At 47.3% G+C, this 24,071-nt stretch overlaps 1 protein-coding gene across 1 annotated transcript in view; it reads right to left on the bottom strand.

Moving 5' to 3' along the window:
- The window catches only part of C8HXorf58 (chromosome 8 CXorf58 homolog), a 767,449-nt gene that overhangs the window by 261,446 nt on the left and 481,932 nt on the right, over positions 1–24,071 (bottom strand). Inside the window, exon 5 of the mRNA XM_086933357.1 lies at positions 7,454–7,565. Coding sequence (XP_086789483.1) covers positions 7,454–7,565 — 112 coding nt within the window. The remainder of the gene's footprint in view (positions 1–7,453; positions 7,566–24,071) is intronic.

The raw sequence follows: 24,071 nt of genomic DNA, 5'->3' as shown, positions 1-24,071 counted from the left end.
CACCGGTGTGGAGCATATATACACGATGCAGATGCCACAACGACGAACCAGACGCCTACGATGTCACGCAGAGTCAACCGGCACCACCTATCGGCGTGCAAGGGTACTGCTATGAAAAATCTTCCAGATCCAGCCTGGTGCCTAGAAGTTCACAGGTGGAATCTGCGGCTGGATCTCTCAATCAGATCTGTATGATTGTTCCATAATTGCCCACCCTTTATGATCCCTTGTAAGTCCCTAGTAAGTGGTACCCCGGGGCCTAGGGCACTGGACCTAAAGAGAGTCCGTATGGGCTGCAGCGTAAATTGTGCCACCCTAGGAGACCTTTCACCAAGCTCATGCCAACTGCTATTTCAGCCTGAATGTCTAGGTGCAAAGAAAATTGCAGAGTTAACATAGCACACATCCCTGTGTGCCAAGCCAGCAACACACAGCATGTGGCATAAGTCAGTATCCCCGGCGGCAGGTCTACCAGCCTGAAGGCACGGTGCACTATACCCATGTGTGGGCATATCTGCCTGGGTAGATGAGTCACTGTGATACCTAAGTTCACCCTTCGATATTACGAGTGCACAGAGGAACTATGATGAGTACATGGGCTGGACACTCATTGTTATTGTTATTGTTAACTACAGCTTATATAGCGCCAAATCACAGTAACGTCTCTAGGCGCTTATGACAGAAGAGGACGATATTTAGCAGAGTGGGTAAAAGGAGAAAGATGCGTAGGGCCGTGGCACTAAGCGGTGCTTAAGGCTTCCCTAAACAGGAGTGTTTTTAGAGACTTCCTGAAATGCAACAGATCTGATTCCTTACGAAGAGACTCTGGAAGTTTATTCCAGATCTGTGGAACCATCACTGAAAAGGATCTGCCACCCTTTGTTGCTAGTTTATAGCGGGGACAGGACAGAAGTTGAGTGTTCGAGGACCTTAATGAACGTGTGGGGTTATAAACCCCAAGGCGTTCTTTAATGTAGGCAGGTGCTTGGCCATAGACTGCCTTATGGGCGATGCATAAACCTTTGAACTCCACCCGTTGTCATAATTACAAGTTCCTCAGCTATATGATGGCTTCACTGTACCCCCAAGGTGTTTGGTACCAAACACCTCATCTTAATAAACCCACACCGATGCCAGTGCTGGATTTATTAATAAATGCATGCAGAGTGCACCTTAGAGGTGCCCCCTGAAAACCTACCAGTGTGTCTACTGACTGGTCTCAATCAGGCAGCCACCATAGACAGACTGCTGTCTTCCTTAGTTGAGAGCCTTCACCCTCAGAAGTCAGGTCAAAGCCTGCTCTGGACAGAGGTGTTCACTCCACCTCCATGCAGGGCATTCCAGTGTAAGTGCGGGCCCGGGCCTCTCCAAATAGTGGAGGTGTCCACCCCCCTGTCCTGCCCCCACTTTTTGGTGGCAAGACAGACAGGAAATTTAGTAAGATTAGGAGGTGTGGGGAGGAGCTTCGCGCGCATCCAAGATGGCCGCGTGAGCAAGGGGCTCTCGAGACCCTCGTACCCTCCCGCATATATCCTGTCATTGATCCTGTCAGCTGTCGACACCTCTGAGTAGATGAACCACAGGAGACCTGAAAGGTGAAAACTGCATCCCGATCGGACCCAGGAGGCCGGAGTTGTGTGATGGTGAAGTTTGCGGCCTGTATCTCCTGGAGACCCGGCGCTAGAGTTGGCATGGTGCCCGGGGTGTAATTGAACAACATCGGCAGGGCTCAGTGAGGGAGCCCGTCCAGTCACACTTTCACTTTCGATTTTGGCATTATGAACATTCTAGACTCGGAAGACGCTTCACTGTGGCTGCGGCTCTCGCCCCAGGGCGGTGTCGACGTATCCTGGACAATATACGACGTTTCGTACATCGGCCTTAAGGACACTTTATTCTCCCCCCCCCCCCCCCCCCCATCCGCCGGGGTTGATTTGAGTTTATCGCTCGGAGGCCATTTCACAATTCTCTGCCCCCTGCAGCTGGGCAAAGAAGGGACATTGGGAGCATAGCCCGACATAAAGTCCTTATCTATTGCCTGCAGTAGCGGAGACCACTCTCCCGGCTTGGACACCGACCGGTGAGTGTGTTGAGATGGCAAGCAAATCGGAGGGGGACAAGCAGAAGTTAAAAACCACCAGGAGGGGTGGATATACCCAGTCCAATGTCATGGACCGATATGCCCAGGTTAAGGGGTCGCCCAGCGGACTTGGCAAGTCACAGGAGGAAGCGAGGGATTCCTCGGCACCAGCGACTGAGTTGACTCTGCAGGACGTTATGGCCGCCATTGACGGTATCAGATCGTCCCTTGGTAAACAGATGGAGACCCTGGCGCATAAATTGGATACGGTAGCTATTGATGTCAATCTTATCCGCACGGACCTCGCAAAGACAAAAGAGAAGGTCAAATCATTAGACATCAAGACATTGAGTCTAACGGATGACGTCGTCGAATTGCAGACAGAGATGCGGAACTTGAGGGCCTCGAATGACTCTGTGGTCCGCCGTCTTGAGGACTTCGAAGGGAGTGCCCGAAGGAACAATGTCTGTATAATCGGCGTTCCGGAAAAAGCGGAGGAGCAAACGTCTGATCTTTTTGTTGAAAACCTGATTGTGAATCATCTACAGCCCAAGGGACTGAGTAAGTTCTTCACTGTGGAAAGAGCACACAGAGTGCCTGGTGGAAGACCGAAAGTGGGCGCCCCGCCGAGGCCTATTATAGCACAGATTTTCAATTTCCGTGATAGAGACGCTATCCTCCAGACATCTTGAGCAAGTGGACCCCTGAAGTTTGAGAATTCAACTATCAGCTTTTACCCGGACTTCACACAGGCGGTTCAAAAACAAAGACTCCGTTTTCTGGGGGTAAAAAGGAGACTGCGGGACATGGGCCTCAGATATGCTATGCTTTTTCCGGCCAAGCTGAGGATTGAACATAATGAAAGGATCTACTTCTTTGACAAACCTGAAGTGGTGGCCGACTGGTTAGACACTTTGCCAGCCCAGCAAGAGTCGGGAGGCCCATCTGATGGGGCTGATGGTGAACAAAGGGCTCAGGAATGAATATCAACTGTCTTGTCTCCGGGGCTGTAAGGGTTTCTTCGAATCGTATGGTTCTGAACCAGAGTGTAGTCTTGTGCTGTCTTAATATGGTAGTGGTTGGGTTACTGGAGGGTCTTTCTCCTCCATAGCTTTCTTTTTGTTGATGTGGGGGCGACAGGCACACTGCGAGTTGGGGTGGCTTAATGGTCGTATGCAGGGGTGCAGGGTGGGGGGTGTTGTAACGGGGTGTTCGGGGAGGGGAGGTGGGGGGGTGTTGTTTTTTCAGTTTCGTTTTCCATCAAGGCACTATATTGCAGGACATTTTCATGGATGGGAAGGACTTGGGTAGGGGATGGGTTTTCATACTGTTTCATGATGGGGGGGTAGGGGATTGAGGTTGATGAGTTGGAATGTGAATGGGCTGGGGGACAAGATCAAACGTGGAGTGGTGTTGCAACTCTTGAAGCGACACTCTCCGGATGTAGCTCTGCTTCAAGAAACTCATTTAGTGGGTAATACGTGTCACTCCATGAATAGAAAGGGATACCATCTGGTGGCACATGCGAGGTTCTCGTCTGGGTCCCGGGGGGTTGGAATTCTCCTTAAGAACTCTTTCCCATTTGAAGTAGAATCCTCGGTCCTCGATGAGAGGGGCCGTTATGTTGCGGTTTCAGGAAGATGGGAGGGCCATGTGCTTTCCCTTGTGTCTGTTTATGTTCCTCCTGGCCTGCAATCTACGACTTTTGCTGATCTGGCAAGGGCTCTATTAGATCTTCCGGGAGGCCTTCTGATTCTGGGGGGTGACTTTAATGCAGTGGTATCTGGAGAATTAGGCACCCACCTAGGGCTCTCACGGGGGCTCGGGGTTGGTTGCCAGACTTCATTGACACGATGGGGCTAGTGGACTGCTGGAGGTTGCTACACACTACCCAACGACAATACACTTTTCACTCTGGTGCCCATGGTAGTCTCTCCAGGATAGACTACGTGCTAATGCCAGCTGCACAGGCATCCTATATTGCTGAGGTTAGACATATGGCTCGTGGTATTTCTGATCACTCCCCACTTTGGTTTCGGATCTCCAACTTCGGCGATACCCTGTCACCTCTCAAGAAAAGACAGGCAAGCAACACTCCAAAAAGGCTAGCTCATTTACTTACACCCTCCACAGGTCCGAACGCTCCTTCAGATGACTCAAGAAGAGATGGAGGAACAACAAAGCCTGGAAACTCACACAACCTTTAAATCTGACATTAACACACAGGACCTCCTCCTGAGAACCACATAGAAAACAGCCCTCCAAGACAGAATCAATGCCAACACACACAACAGCAAAGGGCTCTTCACCATTGTCAAGGAGTTTGCCAGGCACAACAGCGAGACCACAGACGTTCCCCCCTCCCAAGCAGTCTACAACAAACTAGTCATGTTCTTCCACCACACGATTAGGAAAATCTAGGACAAATTCAACACCCTAGACCTGCCCACTACGCCCACCCTCATCGCACACAACCAAGCAGCAGCCCAACAGACCGTGCTCTGCTGGACCCCGCTCACAACAGAGGACACGCCCAAGACCTTGAGGAGTATCCACTCCTGAACCCCAACTAATCCTTGCCCGTACCACATCTTCCACAGAGCAGCTGCTGCCATCGCCCCCCAGCTTCGCTGCACCATCAACTGTTCCATCGAAACTCCCATCTTCCCCAACTCGAAACACGCCAAGATCAACCCCCTGCTGAAGAAGCCATCCTCGGACCAAACAGACCTCAAGAACTTCAGACCCATCTCCCTCCTCCCTTTTGCAGCCACGGTCATCGAGATGGCAATCATCTCCCAACTGTACAAGTTCATCGAAGTGAACCACATCCTGGACACCTCCCAATCTGGCTTCGGAAGCATCCACAGTACAGAGACCGCACTCTTCGCCAGCACTGATGACATCCGCTCCCTCCTCGACCGGGCGAGACTGCAGCCCTCTTCCAACTAGACCTCTCGCCGCATTCCACACCGCCTCCCACTGCACCCTAATCACGAGACTCCATGACGCCGGCTTCCGCAACAAGGCTCTGGACTGAATCCACTCCTTCCTCAGCGGCCAGAACCAAAGAGTCAAACTACCACTGTTCCTCTCAGAACCAACAGAGATCAGCTGTGGAGTACCCCAGTGCTTGCCCCTGAGCCCCATCCTCTTCAACATCTACATGGCCCCCCTCACAGCCTTAGTCAGAATCCATGAACGCAACATTGTCCCATACGCCGACGACACCCAGCTGATACTCTCCCTCGCCAACTAACCCACAACAGCCAGAACCAACTTCCACAGTGGAATATAGGCTGTTGCTACCTGGATGAAAGACAGCTGCCTCAAGATCAACTCGGACAAGACCGAAGTACTCAACCTGGGACCCACCCCTTCAGCTTGGGAAAACACCTGGTGGCCAGATGCTCTGGGGCCTCTCCCACCCTGAAAGACACCACACGCAATGTCGACTTCGTACTGGAATCATGGCACACCATGAATCGCAAAATCAACGCAGTTCCCTAAGCCTGCTTCTGCACGCTCCGCCTGCTTCGAAGACATTTCGATGGATCCCCGCAGAATCCAGAAAGAAGGTCACCTACACACTCATCAACAGTAGACTCAACTATGGCAATGCACTCTATGCTGGCGTCACCCATAAAAAGCTCAAGGAACTACAGAACATCCAAAACGCTGCAGCCAGACTAGTACTCGACATCCCCTGCCGCTGCCACATCACGCAACACCTCCGACAACTCCACTGGCTCCCAGTCAGCAAGAGAATCACTTTCAAGCTCCTCACTCATGCCTACAAAACTCTACACGATGAAGGATCAGCATACCTCAACCACCACCTCAAATTGCACGTATCCGCCAGACAACTCCGATCCTCCCAACTCGCCCTTGCCTCTGTCCCCAGGATCCACAAGACCAGAACCGGGGGAAAGTTATTCTCCTTCCTCACCACCAAGACTTGGAACACCCAGTTCCTCCACCTCAGGTAATCCGCGTCACTGACCAAATTCAGGAACGACCTCACGACCCGGCTCTTTGAATTATCCTTCACCCAGCCAGTATAGCAGACCCCATCCCTCATTGTCTTGATACCCTCACAAGTGGGTAGCCGTGCTATACAAATCCCTGACTGATTGATTGATTGAAGTAACTTTACGACGCATTATATTGCTAGAGGCATAGGCTAAACATACTGCCTTACAGCTAGCTGCACTGATTTTTCTATGGCTCGTGACGTCTGTGGCATGTGTTAACGGTTTTCTTAATCCTTTCTAACCAATAGTTGTATATGTACCTATCTCCTTTCTGAGTCTAATTTCATTCTCACTTCAGCCTTGGCCAATCTATTTGTTGGCCCATGTTTATAAAGTATACGTACTTATTCACAGTTTATAAAGTCCAAATCGTTGAAAAACAGGTTTGGCAACAGGCCTCTTTCTGTTTACAGCCATGTAAAGGTAAATGACTGAAGGAAATGGGTAGTACTAGGAAATTAACTCCCTCGTTTTCCGTTTAAGTCTTCCTAACCTGCGTTCGCAAATGATGGCAGCTTTATCTCATGCCTGGGACCCTGGTCTTTTGAGGCTGCTATTTAGCTCCATATTGTATTGTATTGTATTGGAGGTTTTGTAGCGTGCTCAATTACTCATGAGTATCCTGGCGCGAGGTGATGCAGAAGAGGCAGAGGTATCCAAAGAAATCTAAAATGGAAGTTTAAACAGGTGAGTTTTAAGTGCTTTTTTAAAAAGATTAAAATCCTGGATAGTGCGAAGTGATAGAGGAAGACCGTTCCAGGCAGTGGCTGCCCTCACGGTGATGGACTGGCCACCAAGGCGGGATCGGTTAAAGCGAGGGACCGCCAGCAAATGTTGAGAAGTGGAACGTAAAGGGCGGCCCGGTAAATACCACGCAAAACGCGTCCTCAGGTACGCAGGTCCTTGATCATGAATGGCTCTATGCGCCAGGGTGAGAGATTTAAACACAATCCTTTGTTTGACAGGGAGCCAGTGTAAACTGCGCAGATGCAAATGGACACTAGACTGCCTTGAGATATTGAAGAGGAGTCTGGCCGCTGCATTTTGTATAACCTGAAGACGTGTGATAAGGTAGGCGGGAATACCAGAGTAGAGCGCATTTGAATAATCAAGGCGGGAGAGTATAAGGGCCCTTGCCACTGTCTCGTTGTCAAATCTTGGCAGCAGGGGAAAAAACCTACGGAGGGATTTAAGAGTGCCAAAGCACCCACATGTGAGTTTTTTAAAGTGCTCCACCACCCCACCCCCGCCACTGTCTTGCAGCAATGTTAACATTGTAAAGAAACTTCACTAACGCACATTACGAACAAAACAAACAAGACTACAGGACACACGTCACCTCATTTGACGCGTATATTGCTGTTTTTCCATTCATGTACTTGTTTCCTCGACCACCTGCACAATGGAAAATCTTAAACACGATGAAAGGGGGAAACTCCTCTCCAGCGAACCTGGAATGAAAAAGAAAGGTTTCCACTAATTCACTGTACCGTTTATTTCAATCACAAGCACTACACGACACTGAAAACCATTGGATGCAATCTAAAACTGAATTATTTTTGTAATCATCACCGTGTGACCTGATGTCTTTAATTTGAGCATGTTGACTTGCATTTATCGCAAATACCTTTTCAACAGTCACTACACAATTCACAAAACGAATTAAAATATGATACCATCATATATTGGGATTTGCTTACTACACTGGCCATTGAGACAAGCAATAACCTCATTAGCAATAACATTAATAGCAGTAAAACAGGGCGCAGGAAAAACACTTAATGTAGCAACAGGTCGCCATGTGATTATACCAGGTTTCCGGTCATTTGCATTTTTAATTTTGTAATCTATACTACTATTATAAAGAGAGAACTGTGTCCTTTGAGCCAGGTAAACTCGAAAAGTGCACCACCAATCCAAACACCCAAGACATCTTTGGAAACCTCAGGGCAAGCAGAAGGACATAGGCTATATAAAAATAAAAAATGAACGTTCTTTAAAAAATTTAGGAATAAAAAAAAAAGTAGTCCCTTACAAGTAGTGCCGGCCGCGACGTGCGTGATGACATCGGGAGCGCGGGGAGGAGCGGCGTTCAGGAGCAAGAGGAGCTGCGGACAGGCAGGGAGGAGCGGCGAGCTGCAGACAAGCGGTGAGGATTGGCGGAGCAGTGGAGCGGTAAACTCAGCAGCGCGGGGAGGAGCGGTGGCTGAGGTAAGTGAAGCAGCCGCGGGTGCGCACCGAGGGACGGGCGTGGACCATGAGTGCTCGCAAGCCTTTTACTCAACGTCGGGGGAAACAGCGGACAAGAGCCGCGGGTGCGCACCGAGGGACGGGCGGAGGGACGGGCGGGGGCCATGAGTGCTCGGAAGCCTTTTCCTCAAAGTCGGGACGTCGGGGGGAACAGCGGACACGAGCGTGGGCAGAAGCGGCCAGTACCAACAGAACCGGAGCAAGGAAACACTGTAAGTACGCTCTGCTGCTCCCGGCCACTCTGCTGCGCCTCTCCTGCTGCGATGCTGCCCCCAGCCACCTTCTGCCCCGGGCAACGCCGGGGCGGGCTGCTAACCAGTTCTATTATGGCCTTTATATAAATTGGCTCCACTGAGAACTAAAACTCCCAGAATGCAAGTGAACCGTAGACATGGCCACCACAGTATGGCCATTCCCTGTCTTGGTCCCTGCTGCCAGGAGCATGGATTGACTGCCTTGGCCCCTCTCCCTTCGAAAAACAAGACTGTCAGAAAGGTAGAGCAGGCTAGATACCAGCCATAATCTATGCACCAACATAATATCAAACCCTTCAGCAGAAGCAAGTGATGCTCGACAAAATAGGAAATGCCAGCTCTAAGGCAGACAACTCCGGGTGGAGACATAGTTCGTTTTAGCGGATCTCCTTCATATGAAGTAAATGAAACATCCCATCCCACCAATCACTACAATTTAGCAACAAGAAAATAATGCCACGTGTCTCTATCAATGGATACTCTTTCCATGTTAGTAAAGTTGAAGATAGTGTTTGGATTACCGCCTTGGTAACCACAACAAGAAGTATATATTCAAGTTCCAAGGCACTGTGAGATCGAATAATTGAAACGTTCATTCCTTATATATGTAGCCGTACATACACCAGCAAACTTTAAACACACAAACAGTATAAGAGTGTCTAACACTTATGATATTCTCTGTCTACAAGAGACGTGGTCTACGGAACAGATAATCTTTGATGGGTTTGTCTCTTATAACCTCCCTGCGCAGAGTTCAACCATTGGCAGGGCTAAAGGGGGGCTCTTGATACTACTTTCTGTAAACTTCCCGGCGCAAGTTCAATCTTATACAAAAATTGGGTCTCATTCACAAGTACTTTGGTTGCAAAACACTGGGGGACGTAATGTTCTATTGATCAACCATTATAATAAGGTGTTTGGATTCCTCTAGCTCTCTAGTAGTTAAAGAACTAGAGTACGCCCTGGATAATTTATGTGGCGCCAACTCTGGCCCTTTGATATTATTTGGGGGGGGGGGGATTTTAATATTTCTTTGTGCCCCTTCTCTTTTACAAATGTTTGTGGATTTGACGGAAAAAGAGGGGAGGATTGTGCTCATTTCACACATACCCTGCATGGAGAGTCGCTTAATTCACTCTTGCTTAAATTTGAACTGCTAATTTACCAACCTGCAAAAGATAGTGAGGGTAATCCTGTCCCGACCATTACTGGAAGGAACTCAGCCACAGTCATTGATCATGTGTTGATTACCGAGAATACTTGTATTCTCTGTGATATCCCGATTATTTTAGACTTGGCCCTTAGTGACCATAATTGTATCACTATGTCCATTTTTATTTGGGGACTGAAGGACCAAGCTACTCGAAGGCCTGTTGTTGAAATAGCCCCTTGTAGGCCAAATGGTTTTAGGATTAAGTGGTGTAGCGACAATTGAGAGAGGTTGCTGACAAAAATTGTGGCGGCCAGCCTACAGGAGCTGCAGAGTTGTTTAGATGCTGACGCAGGCGCTGCAAGCATTCTTGCTGGCTTTAAGAAGATTAATGAGGTAACTAAAAAGATATTAACAATTACCAAGGTCTGTAGTAAGAGGGCAAACTTAGGGTGGTTTGATGGAGCTTGCACCAAGTCCCTCCAAGAATTAAAGCAAGCCCTAACAAGTAGTTTCAGGGATAAGGGAGCGATTACAGTTCTCAGGGCAACCTATTAAAATCTCTTGAAACGTAGAAAGCAAGAGCTACGTGAGGAAGCCTGGGACAATCTTTCCAAGGCGGCAGAGCTCCCTGATAGTAAGCTCTTTTGGGATACTGTAAATAGTCCCTTCCTCAAAAAGGATGAATACCCTGTTTTAACAGCCCAGGTTAGTGAGGAAAGTTGGGTCTTGAATTTCACTGGCATTTTTAATCCAGGGGAGAAGATACTAGTTGTCCTGAGCCTGATGTTTGTAGCCAAAAACTACCCCTTGATATCACAGTATTGGAGGTGGATAAAGCCATTCGTAATAGCAAGGGAGGGAAGGCCCCGGGGCCAGATGAGGTGCCTGTTGATTTGTATAAGGCTGATATATTGTTATGGGCCCCCTTTTTGACTAAAGTTTTTAATGCGGCAGCTACAGAAGGCATTCCCTCTACATGGGGTGAGTCTATAATTATTCCTATATATAAGAAGGGAGACAGATGCGAGGCTAAAAACTACCGACCTATCTCCCTTCTTGACTCCTCCCTGAAAATAATGAGTAGGGTACTTTTGGTGCGCCTGGAGAAATGGACAGAGGCCAATGGAATTCTAGCTGATTCCCAATATGGGTTTTGCAAGGGCCTCGGTACTATTGAGCAGTGCATCAATCTAGACCTGATTGTAGGTAAATACACACGGGCCAAGCATGGTTCGTTGTTTCTTTGCTTTGCGGACCTATCCAGTGCATTCGACCTGGTGGACCATGAGCTACTGTGGTCTACACTATTAGAACTGGGTGCCCCAGTTGCCATCATCAATTTTTTGGCCAGATTATACACTAAATTAACAGCCCGGATCCGATTTGGTCAAGCGGGGAAATGCACTAATGACATCAAAGTCAAATCAGGTATCAGACAAGGATGTGTTCTTGCCCCACTCCTTTTTTCCCTTTTTATCAATGCTATCGATATAGAGCTGAAATCGGTCAATTCTGATGCACCGTTAATTGAGGGCCATGCGACCCCGTGCTGCTTTATGCAGACAATACGGTCCTCCTTTCCAGAACCCCTATCGGTCTGCAGAGACTGATGGACAGATTCTCAGATTTTATTAGGGGGAGAAAATTAAAGATTAATAACTCTTAAACTTTTTTTATGGCGTGTGAGAAGAAGTCAGGAAATTACGTACTTTTCAGTTTGAAGATCAGAATATTCAAGTGGTTGATAAATTCTGCTATCTTGGCATCACTTTTAATAGTAATGGTACGTGGACCCAGGAAATATCTAATGTTAAGGCTAAGATGGGCAAAAGTGCTTTTGGTGTTTTCCAATTTTCCTCCAAACTAGGAAGTAGACGTATATGCGATATGTTGCATGTCTATCGCCATAGATGTGCCCCAGTTGCACTCTATGGATCAGGTGTTTGGGGTCATTGCCGCCATGGGGACCTGCAAGTGGGGGAAAACAGTTTCTTAAAGAGACTACTTTGTCTTCCAACATCTGCCCCTACTGGGTTGGCTCATCAGGAAGTTGGGTTGGTCTTTTTGACGGATCTCATTGGTTTAAGACCGCTAATGGCCTGGCGATCGATTTGGGCTAAGGAAGAAACTGGTTTTACCAGGAGAATCATTAATGATTGCCTACGCCTTGATAATTATAATCTGATCCCATGGCTCAATTATGTCATAACATCATTCAGAGAGATATTTGACCTGAATGTCACTGCAGACCCTGCTAGTGCTACTGATATCCCAAAAAAGAGCTTAAAAATATTTATATGGGGGTTAAAGCTAAATTGCGCGGTGAGGCCGCCAACCAGTTCACAACCCATCAATTTTACTGTTCCAACAATCTGAATAGTTCTGGCTTTTCAAAATATCTGAAAGTGGTTACTAAGCAATCCTACCGGTATGTCCTTACCAGGTTAAGACTGGGCATCGTACATAAACTGGTGGCTTTCCCCTTGATAAAAAAGCATCCATCCATCTCCTGCCCATGTGATGGAATTTCGAAGCAGAGCACTGAGCACTTTTTACTTATTTGTCCATTGTACCTGTACCTCCGTATTGCCTATCTTAAGCCGCTTTTTAAAAAATATTCTGTGTCTACAATCAAAACTGCTATGAGGCTTTTATTTGCACTTGATGATCCGGATGTGTGTTTTTTTAACAGCTGTATTTATTCTGAAATCTGTGTCCATCAGGAAAAGTATTGTCTTCACAATTAACCAGATAACTGAATGACCTGATCTTATGATATATTAACATGTGTCCCCTTCCGTTAGTGATTGCAAGTTCTTAACATTGTAACTGGCCTGTATTGCTGTGATGTATTTTATGTGCTTTTATGATTGTTTTTTTATGATCGAATAAAGCTTTTTAAAATGAAATGAATGTCTAACAGTCGATGCCTGTTTCCTTGGGACAAACAATTTGCACAAGAAATATCATGAGTGGAGAGGCCATGTGCAGTCGATCGAACGTGGGCAACCCGGACCCAGCCGTCTGACAGCTGACTCTGTGCCTCTTGCGCCAATTCAAGTGGTGAAATGTTGCTTCAGGCATGCTGCGCTATACGATTGGGCCAGACGCAGTGGCTCTCGTCACTCCCGGGTCTCGGTTTGCAACTGCCGCTAAACAGAGCTGTTCTCAGCTGTGGCCTGACCTGGCGGTAGTTTGACCCTCCCGGATTGGCTGACTGCAGAGCTGGGGCATTTGACCAGAGTCTCCCCGCTGTGTTTCGTCTTTTTAAAGAACACGTGGCCCTAGTTGTGTTATGTAATTATGTCACCGCCTTGAAGAATGTTTCTAATACATGCATGTGATTCACATAACTCGCACGAATAACATTTTATGCGACAATACAACACAATAATGAATGTGTCTTTGTGTAACGTAACTGGTGCTCATGTAATGCGCTCCAATACAGTTGGGTCGAGTTTGCGCTATATAAATCTGCAAAAACAAAAAATATATATTTCAGTCAATGTGTTATCTAGAAAAACATACTCTGGTTAACGTGTCTTAAGGCCCCAAATTGTTATTGTGGGGTTCTGGCGCCAAGTGGATTGTTATAATGTCACTTGAACACTGTTAGACCTGACATAGTTGGTGTGAGTCTCCCTTCCATTTTTTGATGGATTGCCTCCTCTGTTTTGATATGTTTTTGCTGGTTATATGCTTTGGGCACTGTGCCACTGCTAATCAGTGCCACAGTGCAAGTGCTCCCTATGTTAAATTGATGTACTAATTGGATTCCATGATTGGGTTATTTGATTTATCTGTCAGCCCCTAGTACAGTGCACTATGTGTGCCCAGGGCTTGTAAATCAAATGCTGCTGGTGGGCTTGCTGCATTGGTTGTGCCACCCACAGAAGCACCCACAGAAGCTTCATATCAGACACGCCTATGGTAGACCCAAGGGCAGGGTGCATTGTAAGTATAAGGTAGGACATGCTCTGATGTGTGTAGCATGTCCTAATAGTGAATTACAGCCATTTTCGTTTTTCACTATTGAAGGCTACCTGTTCTCCATAGGATAGAATGGGCAGTTATATTATTACATTCTTATAATCTTAACTGACTCAGGGAACATGGTAGAAATTCAAATTAAGTATGCCTGAACTCAGAATAATAAAATACATATTTTAGTAAAGTTGGTTTTAATATTCTGTGTTTGAAATTACCACTTTTAGAAAGTAGGTATTTTCTTGCCTAACTGTCCAGGCCTGCCTCTGCTGGGTTGTGTATTCCTTGTCTGGGTTTGTGAGTGACAGGGCTGGGGGATTCCAGGAGACAGGCTGGGGCAGCCCAGTGGGGAATAGAGAGATCTGCATCTAGATGGGAGGGGGGAGTTGCACCTGGGACCTGAATAGGGCTGGGCCTTCCCTCTACAATGTTGGTCTTAACCCCCCTTGCCTTGTCTGGTGTCTCTACCCTGCACTGTGAAAGGAGAGGAGGAATCATGTCAACAGAGTGCTCCAGAGCTGTATCTTCCCTCCCCTGTGCTGGCTCCACCTCCTGTGGGGCCGCTGATGTGTCTGCCCTGCACAGTGAAAGGAAGAAAAGAGTCATGTAAACAAAGTGCTCAGGTACTGGTTTGGACTAGGCAGAAGCCTCTCTGCCTTCAGAGAACAAAGGATTTTTGGGTATAAATATTGGGACCCTGATCCCAAGAAATTAGATCACTTCTGGAACAAGAAACCTTTCTGCCGGGGAGAAGAACCAAGGAAGCTGCAGGAGTTTGGACTGCCCCTCTGCCAGTGTGCTGTTTGCCGGGTTGGGCTGCAGTGGTTTCTCATTGCCAAGGGAAAGGAGAGGGAACTTTGTAAGGACTTTCATCTACAGAATATTCTCCAAGGGCTTGAACCGTGCTTGCCTCCTGCTGAAGTCTCAGGGACAAAAGACTTCACTTCCAGCTCCCCCTGAATTTCCTTGCTGGGAATTCTGACTCCAGACACTTGCGTGCCGCTGGGAGCTGGAAGCAAGATGCATTGAGAAGAAGCATGTCGCCGGTGTAGCTGAAATCGTCGCATCGCAGGAGAAGCGAGCCTTCGCCGCATCTCCCTGGAAGCAGGTGTTCATCGAAGCTGCCTGCTGTCGCATCACTGGAGAAGCGTGACGCCATCGTGAGAGTCGCCATCACATCACCGGAGAAGCGTGTTGCAGGGCCTGTCGCAGCTCCATAATACAGAGTCGTCGCAAGGCTGCCAGGCCGTCATCACATCATCGCATCACCGCATCAAGGGCGCCATCTTCTCGCATCGCAACTGGATCATCGCATCGCATCAAGGCGCTATCTGGCGCACCGCAACGGGCCCGCAGGCTGATATTCTACGCATCACCTCCACCGGTAAGGCTCACGACGAGTCCCCTACTCTGCGCAAGCATTGAGGCAGGACACAACCGTTCCCCCGGATCACGGAATTGACGCATCTCCCTTTTGCGAGCCTTTTCTTTACTTTCCGTTACGCATCCAGGTACTTTGTTAAGAACTTTGTCGCATTTAACAGCAACTTGAACTAAGCAACTTTAATCATCTTTTAAGTCATCTTAAGTGTAGTATTGTGGATTTTTGTCGTTTTTGGTCTTGTGTTAAGTCTATATAAAGAATACTTATTTTGATAAAACCTGTGTTGTGTCCATCTGTAGTGTTTTCACTGTATTACTGTGTATATTCACAAATGCTTAACACACTGCCTCTGAGATAAGCCTGTCTGCTCGTGCCAAGCTACCAAGTGGATGAGCAGGGGTTATTAAAGAGTGTAATCCCCTTATCCTGACTTAGAAGTAAGGGTTCCTATTTGGACAAAGGTGAATACCATTGCCAACTAGAGACCCCCAGATCTAACAAACACCGAAAGGACATTTTAGGTATGGGGTTACCCACAGGGGCGGCTCCTCCATTAAGGCGGAAGAGCGTCACACCACTGCTTTCTCACAGTGCGAGAAGCATAAACATAAAATGGTAAAACTACCATTTTAAGTTTCTGCTTTTTGCATTGCGAGAAACCAGAAGGGTTTGGTTGGGGGCGGGCAGGTGTACGGGTCTGCTCTAGATCACCAGCAAACATCCTTTGTGAAGCCTTAGAGTAAAAAGTACAGGACACAATACACAACGATTTAGCAACTTACTAAAAGTAAACACAGCAACAAATACTCAGGAGGGAGACTATTTTTAAACCATGTCAAATCTGTACTTATAGAAAAACAACAGTTGATGGACAGAATGCAGAACAATGTCATACATTCACCCCAGTACAGAGATCTGGGCCTAAATCCATCGTTTTTTTGCACTCCACACCACCCCAGTTCAGACATGGCCACATGCAAATCAGCCTTGACCCTGTGCCTCATGGGAACAGTCCAGCCCGAACTGCCAAGCCATGTCATTCCTGGACTGGAATCAAGCATCCTAGGACCGGTTTCTGGCTATCTTTAGCCAAGATAGCTTGACTCCAGTGGTATGGAGAGCATGGGACTCAGGTCTGAGCAAACCCATCCCACTCGGGGTGACAAATGCAACAAGCACTGGCGTTGCCAATAGGTCTCGCAGTAGGAAAGTTGGAGCTATTGGTTTTGTAAATAACATTTTATATTTATATATTGTTATTGACAATGCCAATAACGATATATAAATATAAAATGTCATTTAGAAAACCAATAGCTCCAACTTTCCTACTGCGAGACCTATTGGCAACGCCAGTGCTTGTTGAACAGTTTTGCTCTTTTGTAGTTGGGTTCGCATCATGGAGGGGGGCACACGTTCGCACACAGTACTTAGAACTCATGTTTCAGTGTGTGGTAGGAGGTTTCTCGTTGTGAGTTGCTAGGGCCAGGCAGGTCATGCTTGCAGCCCTGGTCGTCCCTTGCACTTTCTCTGGTATGCGTAACTTGCATTTCGCACAGGGCGATTCTGTGAAATCACTCGGTGGCCCCTCCACATTTTCCCAGCCTGCCAACATCATATGCACCAGCTCTGTTATGTGCAAACGTTCCTACATGTTTAAGTAAACAGCTTTGCTGTTCGTGTAGTCGCTGTAGCCCGAGGCTTAGGAACTGCTTTTGTCAAGACCCTTTGCTAATGTTCTTCGAGGCCGAATGTGCCCTCGGTGGGGAGGGGGGTGCTTTGTTTTCAGGGTGTGAAGGGTGTGAAGCAGCAGGGGCCTGGGGGAAGCTGGCTGGGGAGGGGGAGGAGAAATGAGCAGATGTCCGTGAGGTGTGGGAGGAGTGCCTGATGCCGGATGGGGGCGGGAGAGCCTGGGAATGCGAGCGAGGGGAGGAGTAGCCCGAGGCTTAGGAAAGAGCAGGCTGCTAACTGCTTTTGTCAAGACCCTTTGCTAATGTTCTTCGAGGCCGAATGTGCCCTCGGTGGGGAGGGGGGTGCTTTGTTTTCAAACCTCCGCATTCAGTGCAGAAAGATTGTTATGAAGTGTGCAAAGTCTAGTGGTTTGTTTGCAAAACATGGGAAGAAGGCATTTTGTGTTGTCAAGTGGCTTGGATAACGCGGCCTTTGACACCGTGATAAACCTGGCCCATGTGGCGTGTCTCCCGGGTGAACCTGTCCCTGCCTTACTCAAGGCCCAGGTAGGTGGTGTGCTTTCCCTGTGATTAGTGATTGACATGTTTTTGGCACTTTTAAAGAGACAGTGCTGGGCTTTAGGAGTCAAGTACACACAATGATTGTTGGTACTTCAACTGGTTGGGCCACGCTTCTGAACATTCCCATTGGCGTTAAACTGAGACCCAGGGCGCTAATGGGTGGCCTCCAGCTAGCCAGTGTGTTCTCGTATGACCTTGGACCTGTGGATTGACTTAGCACCGTTTCATTTCTGCCTCTGTGTCTTTAAACACTGTTCACGAGTTGGCCCATCCTGGCACGAGCCGTACCCCCGCTTTGGCGTCTGCCACAAATGTGTGTGAGCAGGGATCCCCTCTCAAGCGATTTATTAAAAAAAGAAAAATGCATGCAAAGTTCTATTTTGTACCCTTGTAAAACTATGTTGCCTCTTCTTAAACTTCAAACTTTAACATGCTGCCTGGAAGTGAGTGGGGGTTGTGGACGTAAGCGTACGTGACGTCTGTAACGTGGTTACGATAGGGCGCCATTTTGAACGGAAAGCCCTGCGGTGGCGGGAAAATTGGCGAAGTCCCGGGTCCGAGGAGGGGGCCCCGGTGAAGAGTAGAGGCGGCGGAGGGGGAATATGTTGGAGCGGGGTTTTCTCGTGGAGAGGATTTACGGAAAGGAAGAGCAGGTGAGTAAAGCTTTTTTGGGGGGAGTAAAGTAGAGGTATTACGCCGTTGCCTATTGTTAGTGTTGCCTTGTTTGTTAGAGTAGTTGTGTAAAGTGTAGGTAGCTTTTTAAGATTTGGATGAGGCAATGTGTGTGGTTGTTTATGATTTGTGTGTACATTTTTTGTGCGCTGACTGCGATACAGTTTGTGAGAACATGCTTTGTGAGTGTGTCTGCGAGTGTGTCTGCGAGTGTGTGAGATAGTGTGTGTGAGAGAGAGTGTTTTTAGTTGTGTTATGAATCTCCAGTATTAATTGGCGCACTGTGATAAGTAGTTTTGCTACTTACAGTTTGTGATGCTGTCTGTGTGGCAGGAGTGTTACCTCCAGCTGGAGATGTTGTGGCTATGTTTTTCTTTGGCTTGTACACTGAAATTGAGTTTACATAAAAAATAGAGCGCCGTATTGGGGTAGACGGATAGATTATGTAGTGATTTTTAACAAACAAATAATCTAGCCTTCCCGGAGATTACATTGAAATACATGTTTATTTTTACTGCTATTGCACCATGTTGTTGGATATAGTTGTGAACGGTACAGAACATTATGCGGCTGTGCTATAAAGTGTTTTTTTTTAAATATGTCTGAGCAAGATGCTGTTACAGTGCTACCGGCGCAAGTACGTGTTTTGTGAGTAAATTAAAACAAGAACAAGTCGGGTTGAGGCGGGAGAGTGAGAGAGTAGGAGGGAAGAGCTGGAAAAGGCCAGGATCGGCAGTGCGGCATGGCTGTGATTGCGTGGAGAGAGAGGGGAGGTGCTGGTGTGGGAGGGGGAGGCTGTGATTGCGTGGAGAGAGAGGGGAGGTGCTGGTGTGGGAGGGGGGAGGTGCTGGTGTGGGAGGGGGAGGCTGTGATTGCGTGGAAAGAGAGGGGAGGTGCTGGTGTGGGAGGGGGGAGGTGCTGGTGTGGGAGGGGGAGGCTGTGATTGCGTGGAGAGAGAGGGGAGGTGCTGGTGTGGGAGGGGGGAGTTGCTGGTGTGGGAGGAGTGCTGCTAGGGGAGGAGAAGCCTGATGCCGGATGGGGGCGGGAGAGGCTGGGCTTGCATGCGATGCGCGTGCATGTACACGGGCACTGCATGAAAACCGCGGGGCTGAAAGCCCTTTGGTTTGAAGATGTTTTCGCCACATGAATTCTCGCTACGCTCGATGCGCTTGCGCGCATCGATAGGTCGCGAGACCTAAAAACAGTTGATGGACAGAATGCAGAACAATGTCATACATTCACCCCAGTACAGAGATCTGGGTCTAAATCCATCGTTTTTTTGCACTCCACACCACCCCAGTAGTTTAGACATGGCCCATAGGAATGAATGGGGCATTACCGGTCGGTATTTACCGAATCGGTAAATACCGATTCTGACAAGGGTGCAGGGGGTGTCACTTTGACACCCTCTAGCACCCCCAAAAAAGGTTCGGGGGCCATGTGGCAGGCATACCTGCCCTAAGGGCAGGTCTGCCTGTCATATGGCACAGGTGTGCATGCACACATGTGCATGCACACCAGAATCGGTATTTTACCATCAAATAGTATTTGATGGTAAAATACCGATTCTGTAATGCTTGTGGGACTCAGAAGAGTCCCACCTACATATCAATTTTACCGAATCGGAAAAAATACTGATTCGGTATTTTACAGAATCGGTAAATTTACCGATCGGTAAATTTACCGATTCTGTAAAATACAGGGCCCTACATCTCAAATTGCATTTACCGGTCGGTAACGGCCGAATTCGGCCGTTACCGACCGGTAAATGCCTACCTACATCTGGCCCCTAGTGAAGAACTTGCCCAGTTTTGTCTGGGACACTAGTGATTTCTTGAATAAAATAGAAGCAGTTGAGTGGCAGGACGACATGTTATTAATAACATTGGACATGGATTCCCTGTATACTAGTATAGCCCATGAGAGTGGCCTCAACGCAGCAAGACATTTTTTGAGTCAGAGACCTGTGGAATTTTATGAACACAACAAAGTTGTCCTGAGTTTAATGGACTGGTGCCTTGATAATAATTATTTTGCATTTGGAAAAGAAGTATGGAGACAATTGAGGGGCGTGGCAATGGGAGCCTGCTTCTCCCCCAGCTACGCGTGTTTGCACGTGGGCTGGTGGGAGGAGCGGGTTCTCAACGTCACGCATAAAGTTTGGGTGAATGAAAAAATCATCAAATACTTGCGGTACATTGACAATATTTTTATTGTGTGGCAAGGAGAAGAAAAAGAAGCTATCTCTTTTATTGAAGAAATTAATAATAACTCCCTGAACCTGAAATTTACATCACATATTAGTGCCAAACAGGTAGAGTTTCTAGATGTAAAAATCTACATAGATGACAACAATAAAATACAAACCACATTATTTAGAAAGCCGACCGCAGGTAACACCACTCTACATGCCTCAAGTCTCCACCCCAAACATACGATTAATAGTATTCCCTTTGGAGAAATTTTACGATTCAAAAGAATCTGCAGCTCTACTGACGACTTTGAAAGATGTGTGAGGGAATTACGAGACCGTCTTAAAGACCGGGGGTACTCAAACGTTATGTTTGACCAAGCTTTGGCTAGAGCTAGTTCCAGATCACGAGCGAGTCTCTTTCCTGTCGATTCTGCTAGTAGTCCTACTGTAGAACATAATCAGACTGCAGATAAAAAGTCAAATGACTGTCCTAGATTCATCACGGCCTTCAGTGACCAGGAAAGCAAGATCAGAAAGATCATTAGCAAAAATTGGCCTATTGTCCTTACGGACAATGTCCTAGGGTCCATATTACCACCCAAACCAATGGTGACTTTCCGCAGAGCACGCAGCTTGGGAGAAGTTCTGGATCAGACTAGTCCAGAACTAAAACAAAAAACCATTTGGCTGCAACCTGCAGCAGGTTTTCGCAAATGCTCCAGTTGCAGAGCCTGCAAGTTTGGTGTAAATGAAACCCACTACTATACCCCTTTCAGTTTGGAAGAAATTCCGATTGTTGGCAACCACACTTGCAAAACGGAATACGCTGTGTATGTCCTGACGTGCACCTGTGGCCTTAATTATATAGGCAGCACTAAACAACAGGTGCATGTCAGGATCTTACAACATCTTCGAGCAATTCTACACAGCGATCCTTCCTACCCAGTGGCGCGCCACTTTGAAATCAAACACAATAAGGATGTCAATTGCTTAACGTACTATGTAGTGGGAGCAGTGTCCAAACTCCGTAGGGGTGGTAATAAAGAGCTCAAATTAAGACAACTGGAGTCTAGCATGATCCTCGAGTTTGATAGCAAGTAGCCCAATGGGCTAAATAATACCGAGGACTTGCACACCTTTCTATAAAGGGATGGACTAAGTATTGGCCCATTTTTCCATACTGGCGATATGAGCTCTGTGACCCCGGGTAGTCAGGTTCCCTGTTGCCTGGGGGGATAATTTTCAATTTAGTGGTTCTCAGATTTTTGACTATAAAATTTCCCATGGCTAGTCAGGTTCCCTGTTAGCGAGGGGTTGTAGTTCTCCAGTTCCTCAGCTCCTTTGTGTAAATATATTTAATATCCTGTTTTTTTTACTAGATCCTTTTTAGCACTTTTTTATACACAGTGTGTTTCTTATCACTTTTTATGATAAACTCCGTAATTAGTATGAAATGTTTTTATCATGCTTTTTTATCTGACAAAATGAGGTTTTATCTTAATTGTTTAGAAAGCATTGATTTATCATATTTATACAGGTTGTTTTATCATTCACTATAGCACTTTATCCCGATTTATTGCTCGTGTTAGTCAGCTTTTTTGCACTTTAGACATGAACTGTTTGTCACTGTTAGTATCACTTTAAGGTTTACCCGCCTGTACAAGCAACAGATCCTCTACCTCGACATACTGATGTGCACACATGACATATTATGTAGGAATAAGTTATTTTATTCTGTACATTTACGGATTTATCCGGTAATACTCTGAAAATTAGAAATATTCACAAATATATTTCTACATGTTAAATACATGTTTTCTGTTGAACAACTAATCACACTGCCAATTTTGCGTATTTGCACAATAATAACTGAAATGTATAGTATGTTGTTCATGTTCATGGTCACATGACCTGGCTACAGGGCGGGTGTAGGCGGGCCACCTAGCAGTATAAAATTAAAAAAAGTTACAAACAGTCATTGCATGTGAGCAAGGGCTTGCTTAGCCAGAAACGCGTTATGCACTTTTTACCAGCTGAACTGAAAAAATAAAGAAGAACCTGTAACTTGATCCAGTGGTGCCTAACCACTTTAACCATAGAATATGTGCATAACATACATTAAATGCTCTGAAAAAGAGGCCACCAGCTGCGAAAAACGTGTCGGTTCTTATTGTGTTTTAAGATTGCACATATATATGATATGAGGGCTACAGATCCACACATCATTGGACGGGGCGTGGCCTGGCAGGGTGGGCAGTAGGACGTAGTTGACCTCGGCTCCCGACCCGTCCGGCCGAATCCTTCGACATCTTGCGCCTGTCCGGGGGCGTGGGTATCTATATCTTCCATTAACATAGAAGATCTAGTTGCTGAGAGCTGCGGCGGCTTGGTCGAGAGGCCTCGTGGGTGCAGGGTGAATGACTTGTCCCTGCGGTGCCTCTATCGGGCCCAAACGCCAGGAGGTAAAGGACCCCAGGAGTGTGATGTGCAGGTGGTCAAAGCTGGGATCCCAGGTAACAGCAGACAGGGCATGCAGTGGTATGCCACTAAATGGCTATATCGTGCACAGAGTACAGAGATTCCCCCAGAAGTGTACAGGGCTCAATTTAAACCCAAAGTGCTCTATGTGTGGTTGTGTGGGCGTGCGCCCTAGTCCTAACACAGAGGAGTGTAAGACATTTGTTATGCACACAGAGATTAGGAAATGACACACAACTCAAAAAGGAGATCCACACCAATTTTAAAATATAAGCTTCTTTCAAGATTTATTTTAAGACCAAGATGTACGCAAAAAGGTAAGATTGTTTTTCAGGAAAAATACTTTGCACTTTATAAAGTGGACACAATGCAATTTTCAGGCGGTGCAATGTTAGCCTATGGAGAAAAACAAGAATGCAATTTTTCAGATAAGCACACAAGTTACAGATCCAGTATTCGGGGTTTCAGGTCAACCCCAGGCAAGGTTCGAATTGGTACAAGCATGCGCCACCCGTGGCACAGGGGCAGCTGGGTGCAGAGGTCAAATTCGGGGTCAGTTTCCCAATGGGGGTGATTGAAGATGCGCTTCTCACAGGTGAGGAAAGTGGAGTCAGGGGTTGATCTCCTAGAGTTAAGGTAAATAAAGGTGGGGCAAAAGGTAGCACCTAACTTACACCCTCAGCGGGTCAGGGGCGGCGGGTTGCAGAGTGCCAATACAGCATTGGGCGTCCTATGTAATTTAAGGGGGAGATTGGTTTTGGAAAGAGGCTGCAGGCCCTGGCCAGGAGGCTGTACAAAGAAAACCCACAGCTGCCCAGGTAATTTCTGATGCTAGTGGTCGTAGGGACACCATTGGTCAAGCTCCCCAAGGCCCAGGAACTTTGGGTGCAGGGGTGTCCTTTGACGTTGGGAACAGCTTCCGGGACAGGTCGCAGTAAGGGGCAGTCTTCGGATTCAGGCTACAGGCGTCGAGGTAGAGTCCAGGAGGTGGGTCAGGAGGTGGTTTTGCAGTTCCTTAGGGCTGAGTTCCTTTTCTTTAAAGTTGGTTTCTTCTGGACAGGTTCGCTGTCCATGGGAGATTTTGATCTTTGTCGAAGGCAGATAGTCCTCTCATGGCTTTGGAGGTTGCTGGGCTTCAGGACAGGTCATCCTTTGGCGCAGGATTGTCGAGGGCTGCAAATAGGCCTGTAGAGCTGGGGCCAAGGCAGTTGGTGTTGCCAGTTTTCTCAGCTGGTGTGACGCTGTAGTGTCCGGGTTTTCTTAGGTCGTCAGGATTCTGTTTTCAGGGTCCGGGAGAGGCACCTAAATACTAGATTTAGGGGTGTTAAAGGGGAGT

The sequence above is a fragment of the Lissotriton vulgaris genome, chromosome 8 (assembly GCF_964263255.1).
Source record: "Lissotriton vulgaris chromosome 8, aLisVul1.2, whole genome shotgun sequence".
Classification (NCBI taxonomy): Eukaryota; Metazoa; Chordata; class Amphibia; order Caudata; family Salamandridae; genus Lissotriton; species Lissotriton vulgaris.
The sequence above is the reverse complement of the archived record's forward strand: the minus strand, read 5'-3'. Positions and strand labels throughout refer to the sequence as shown.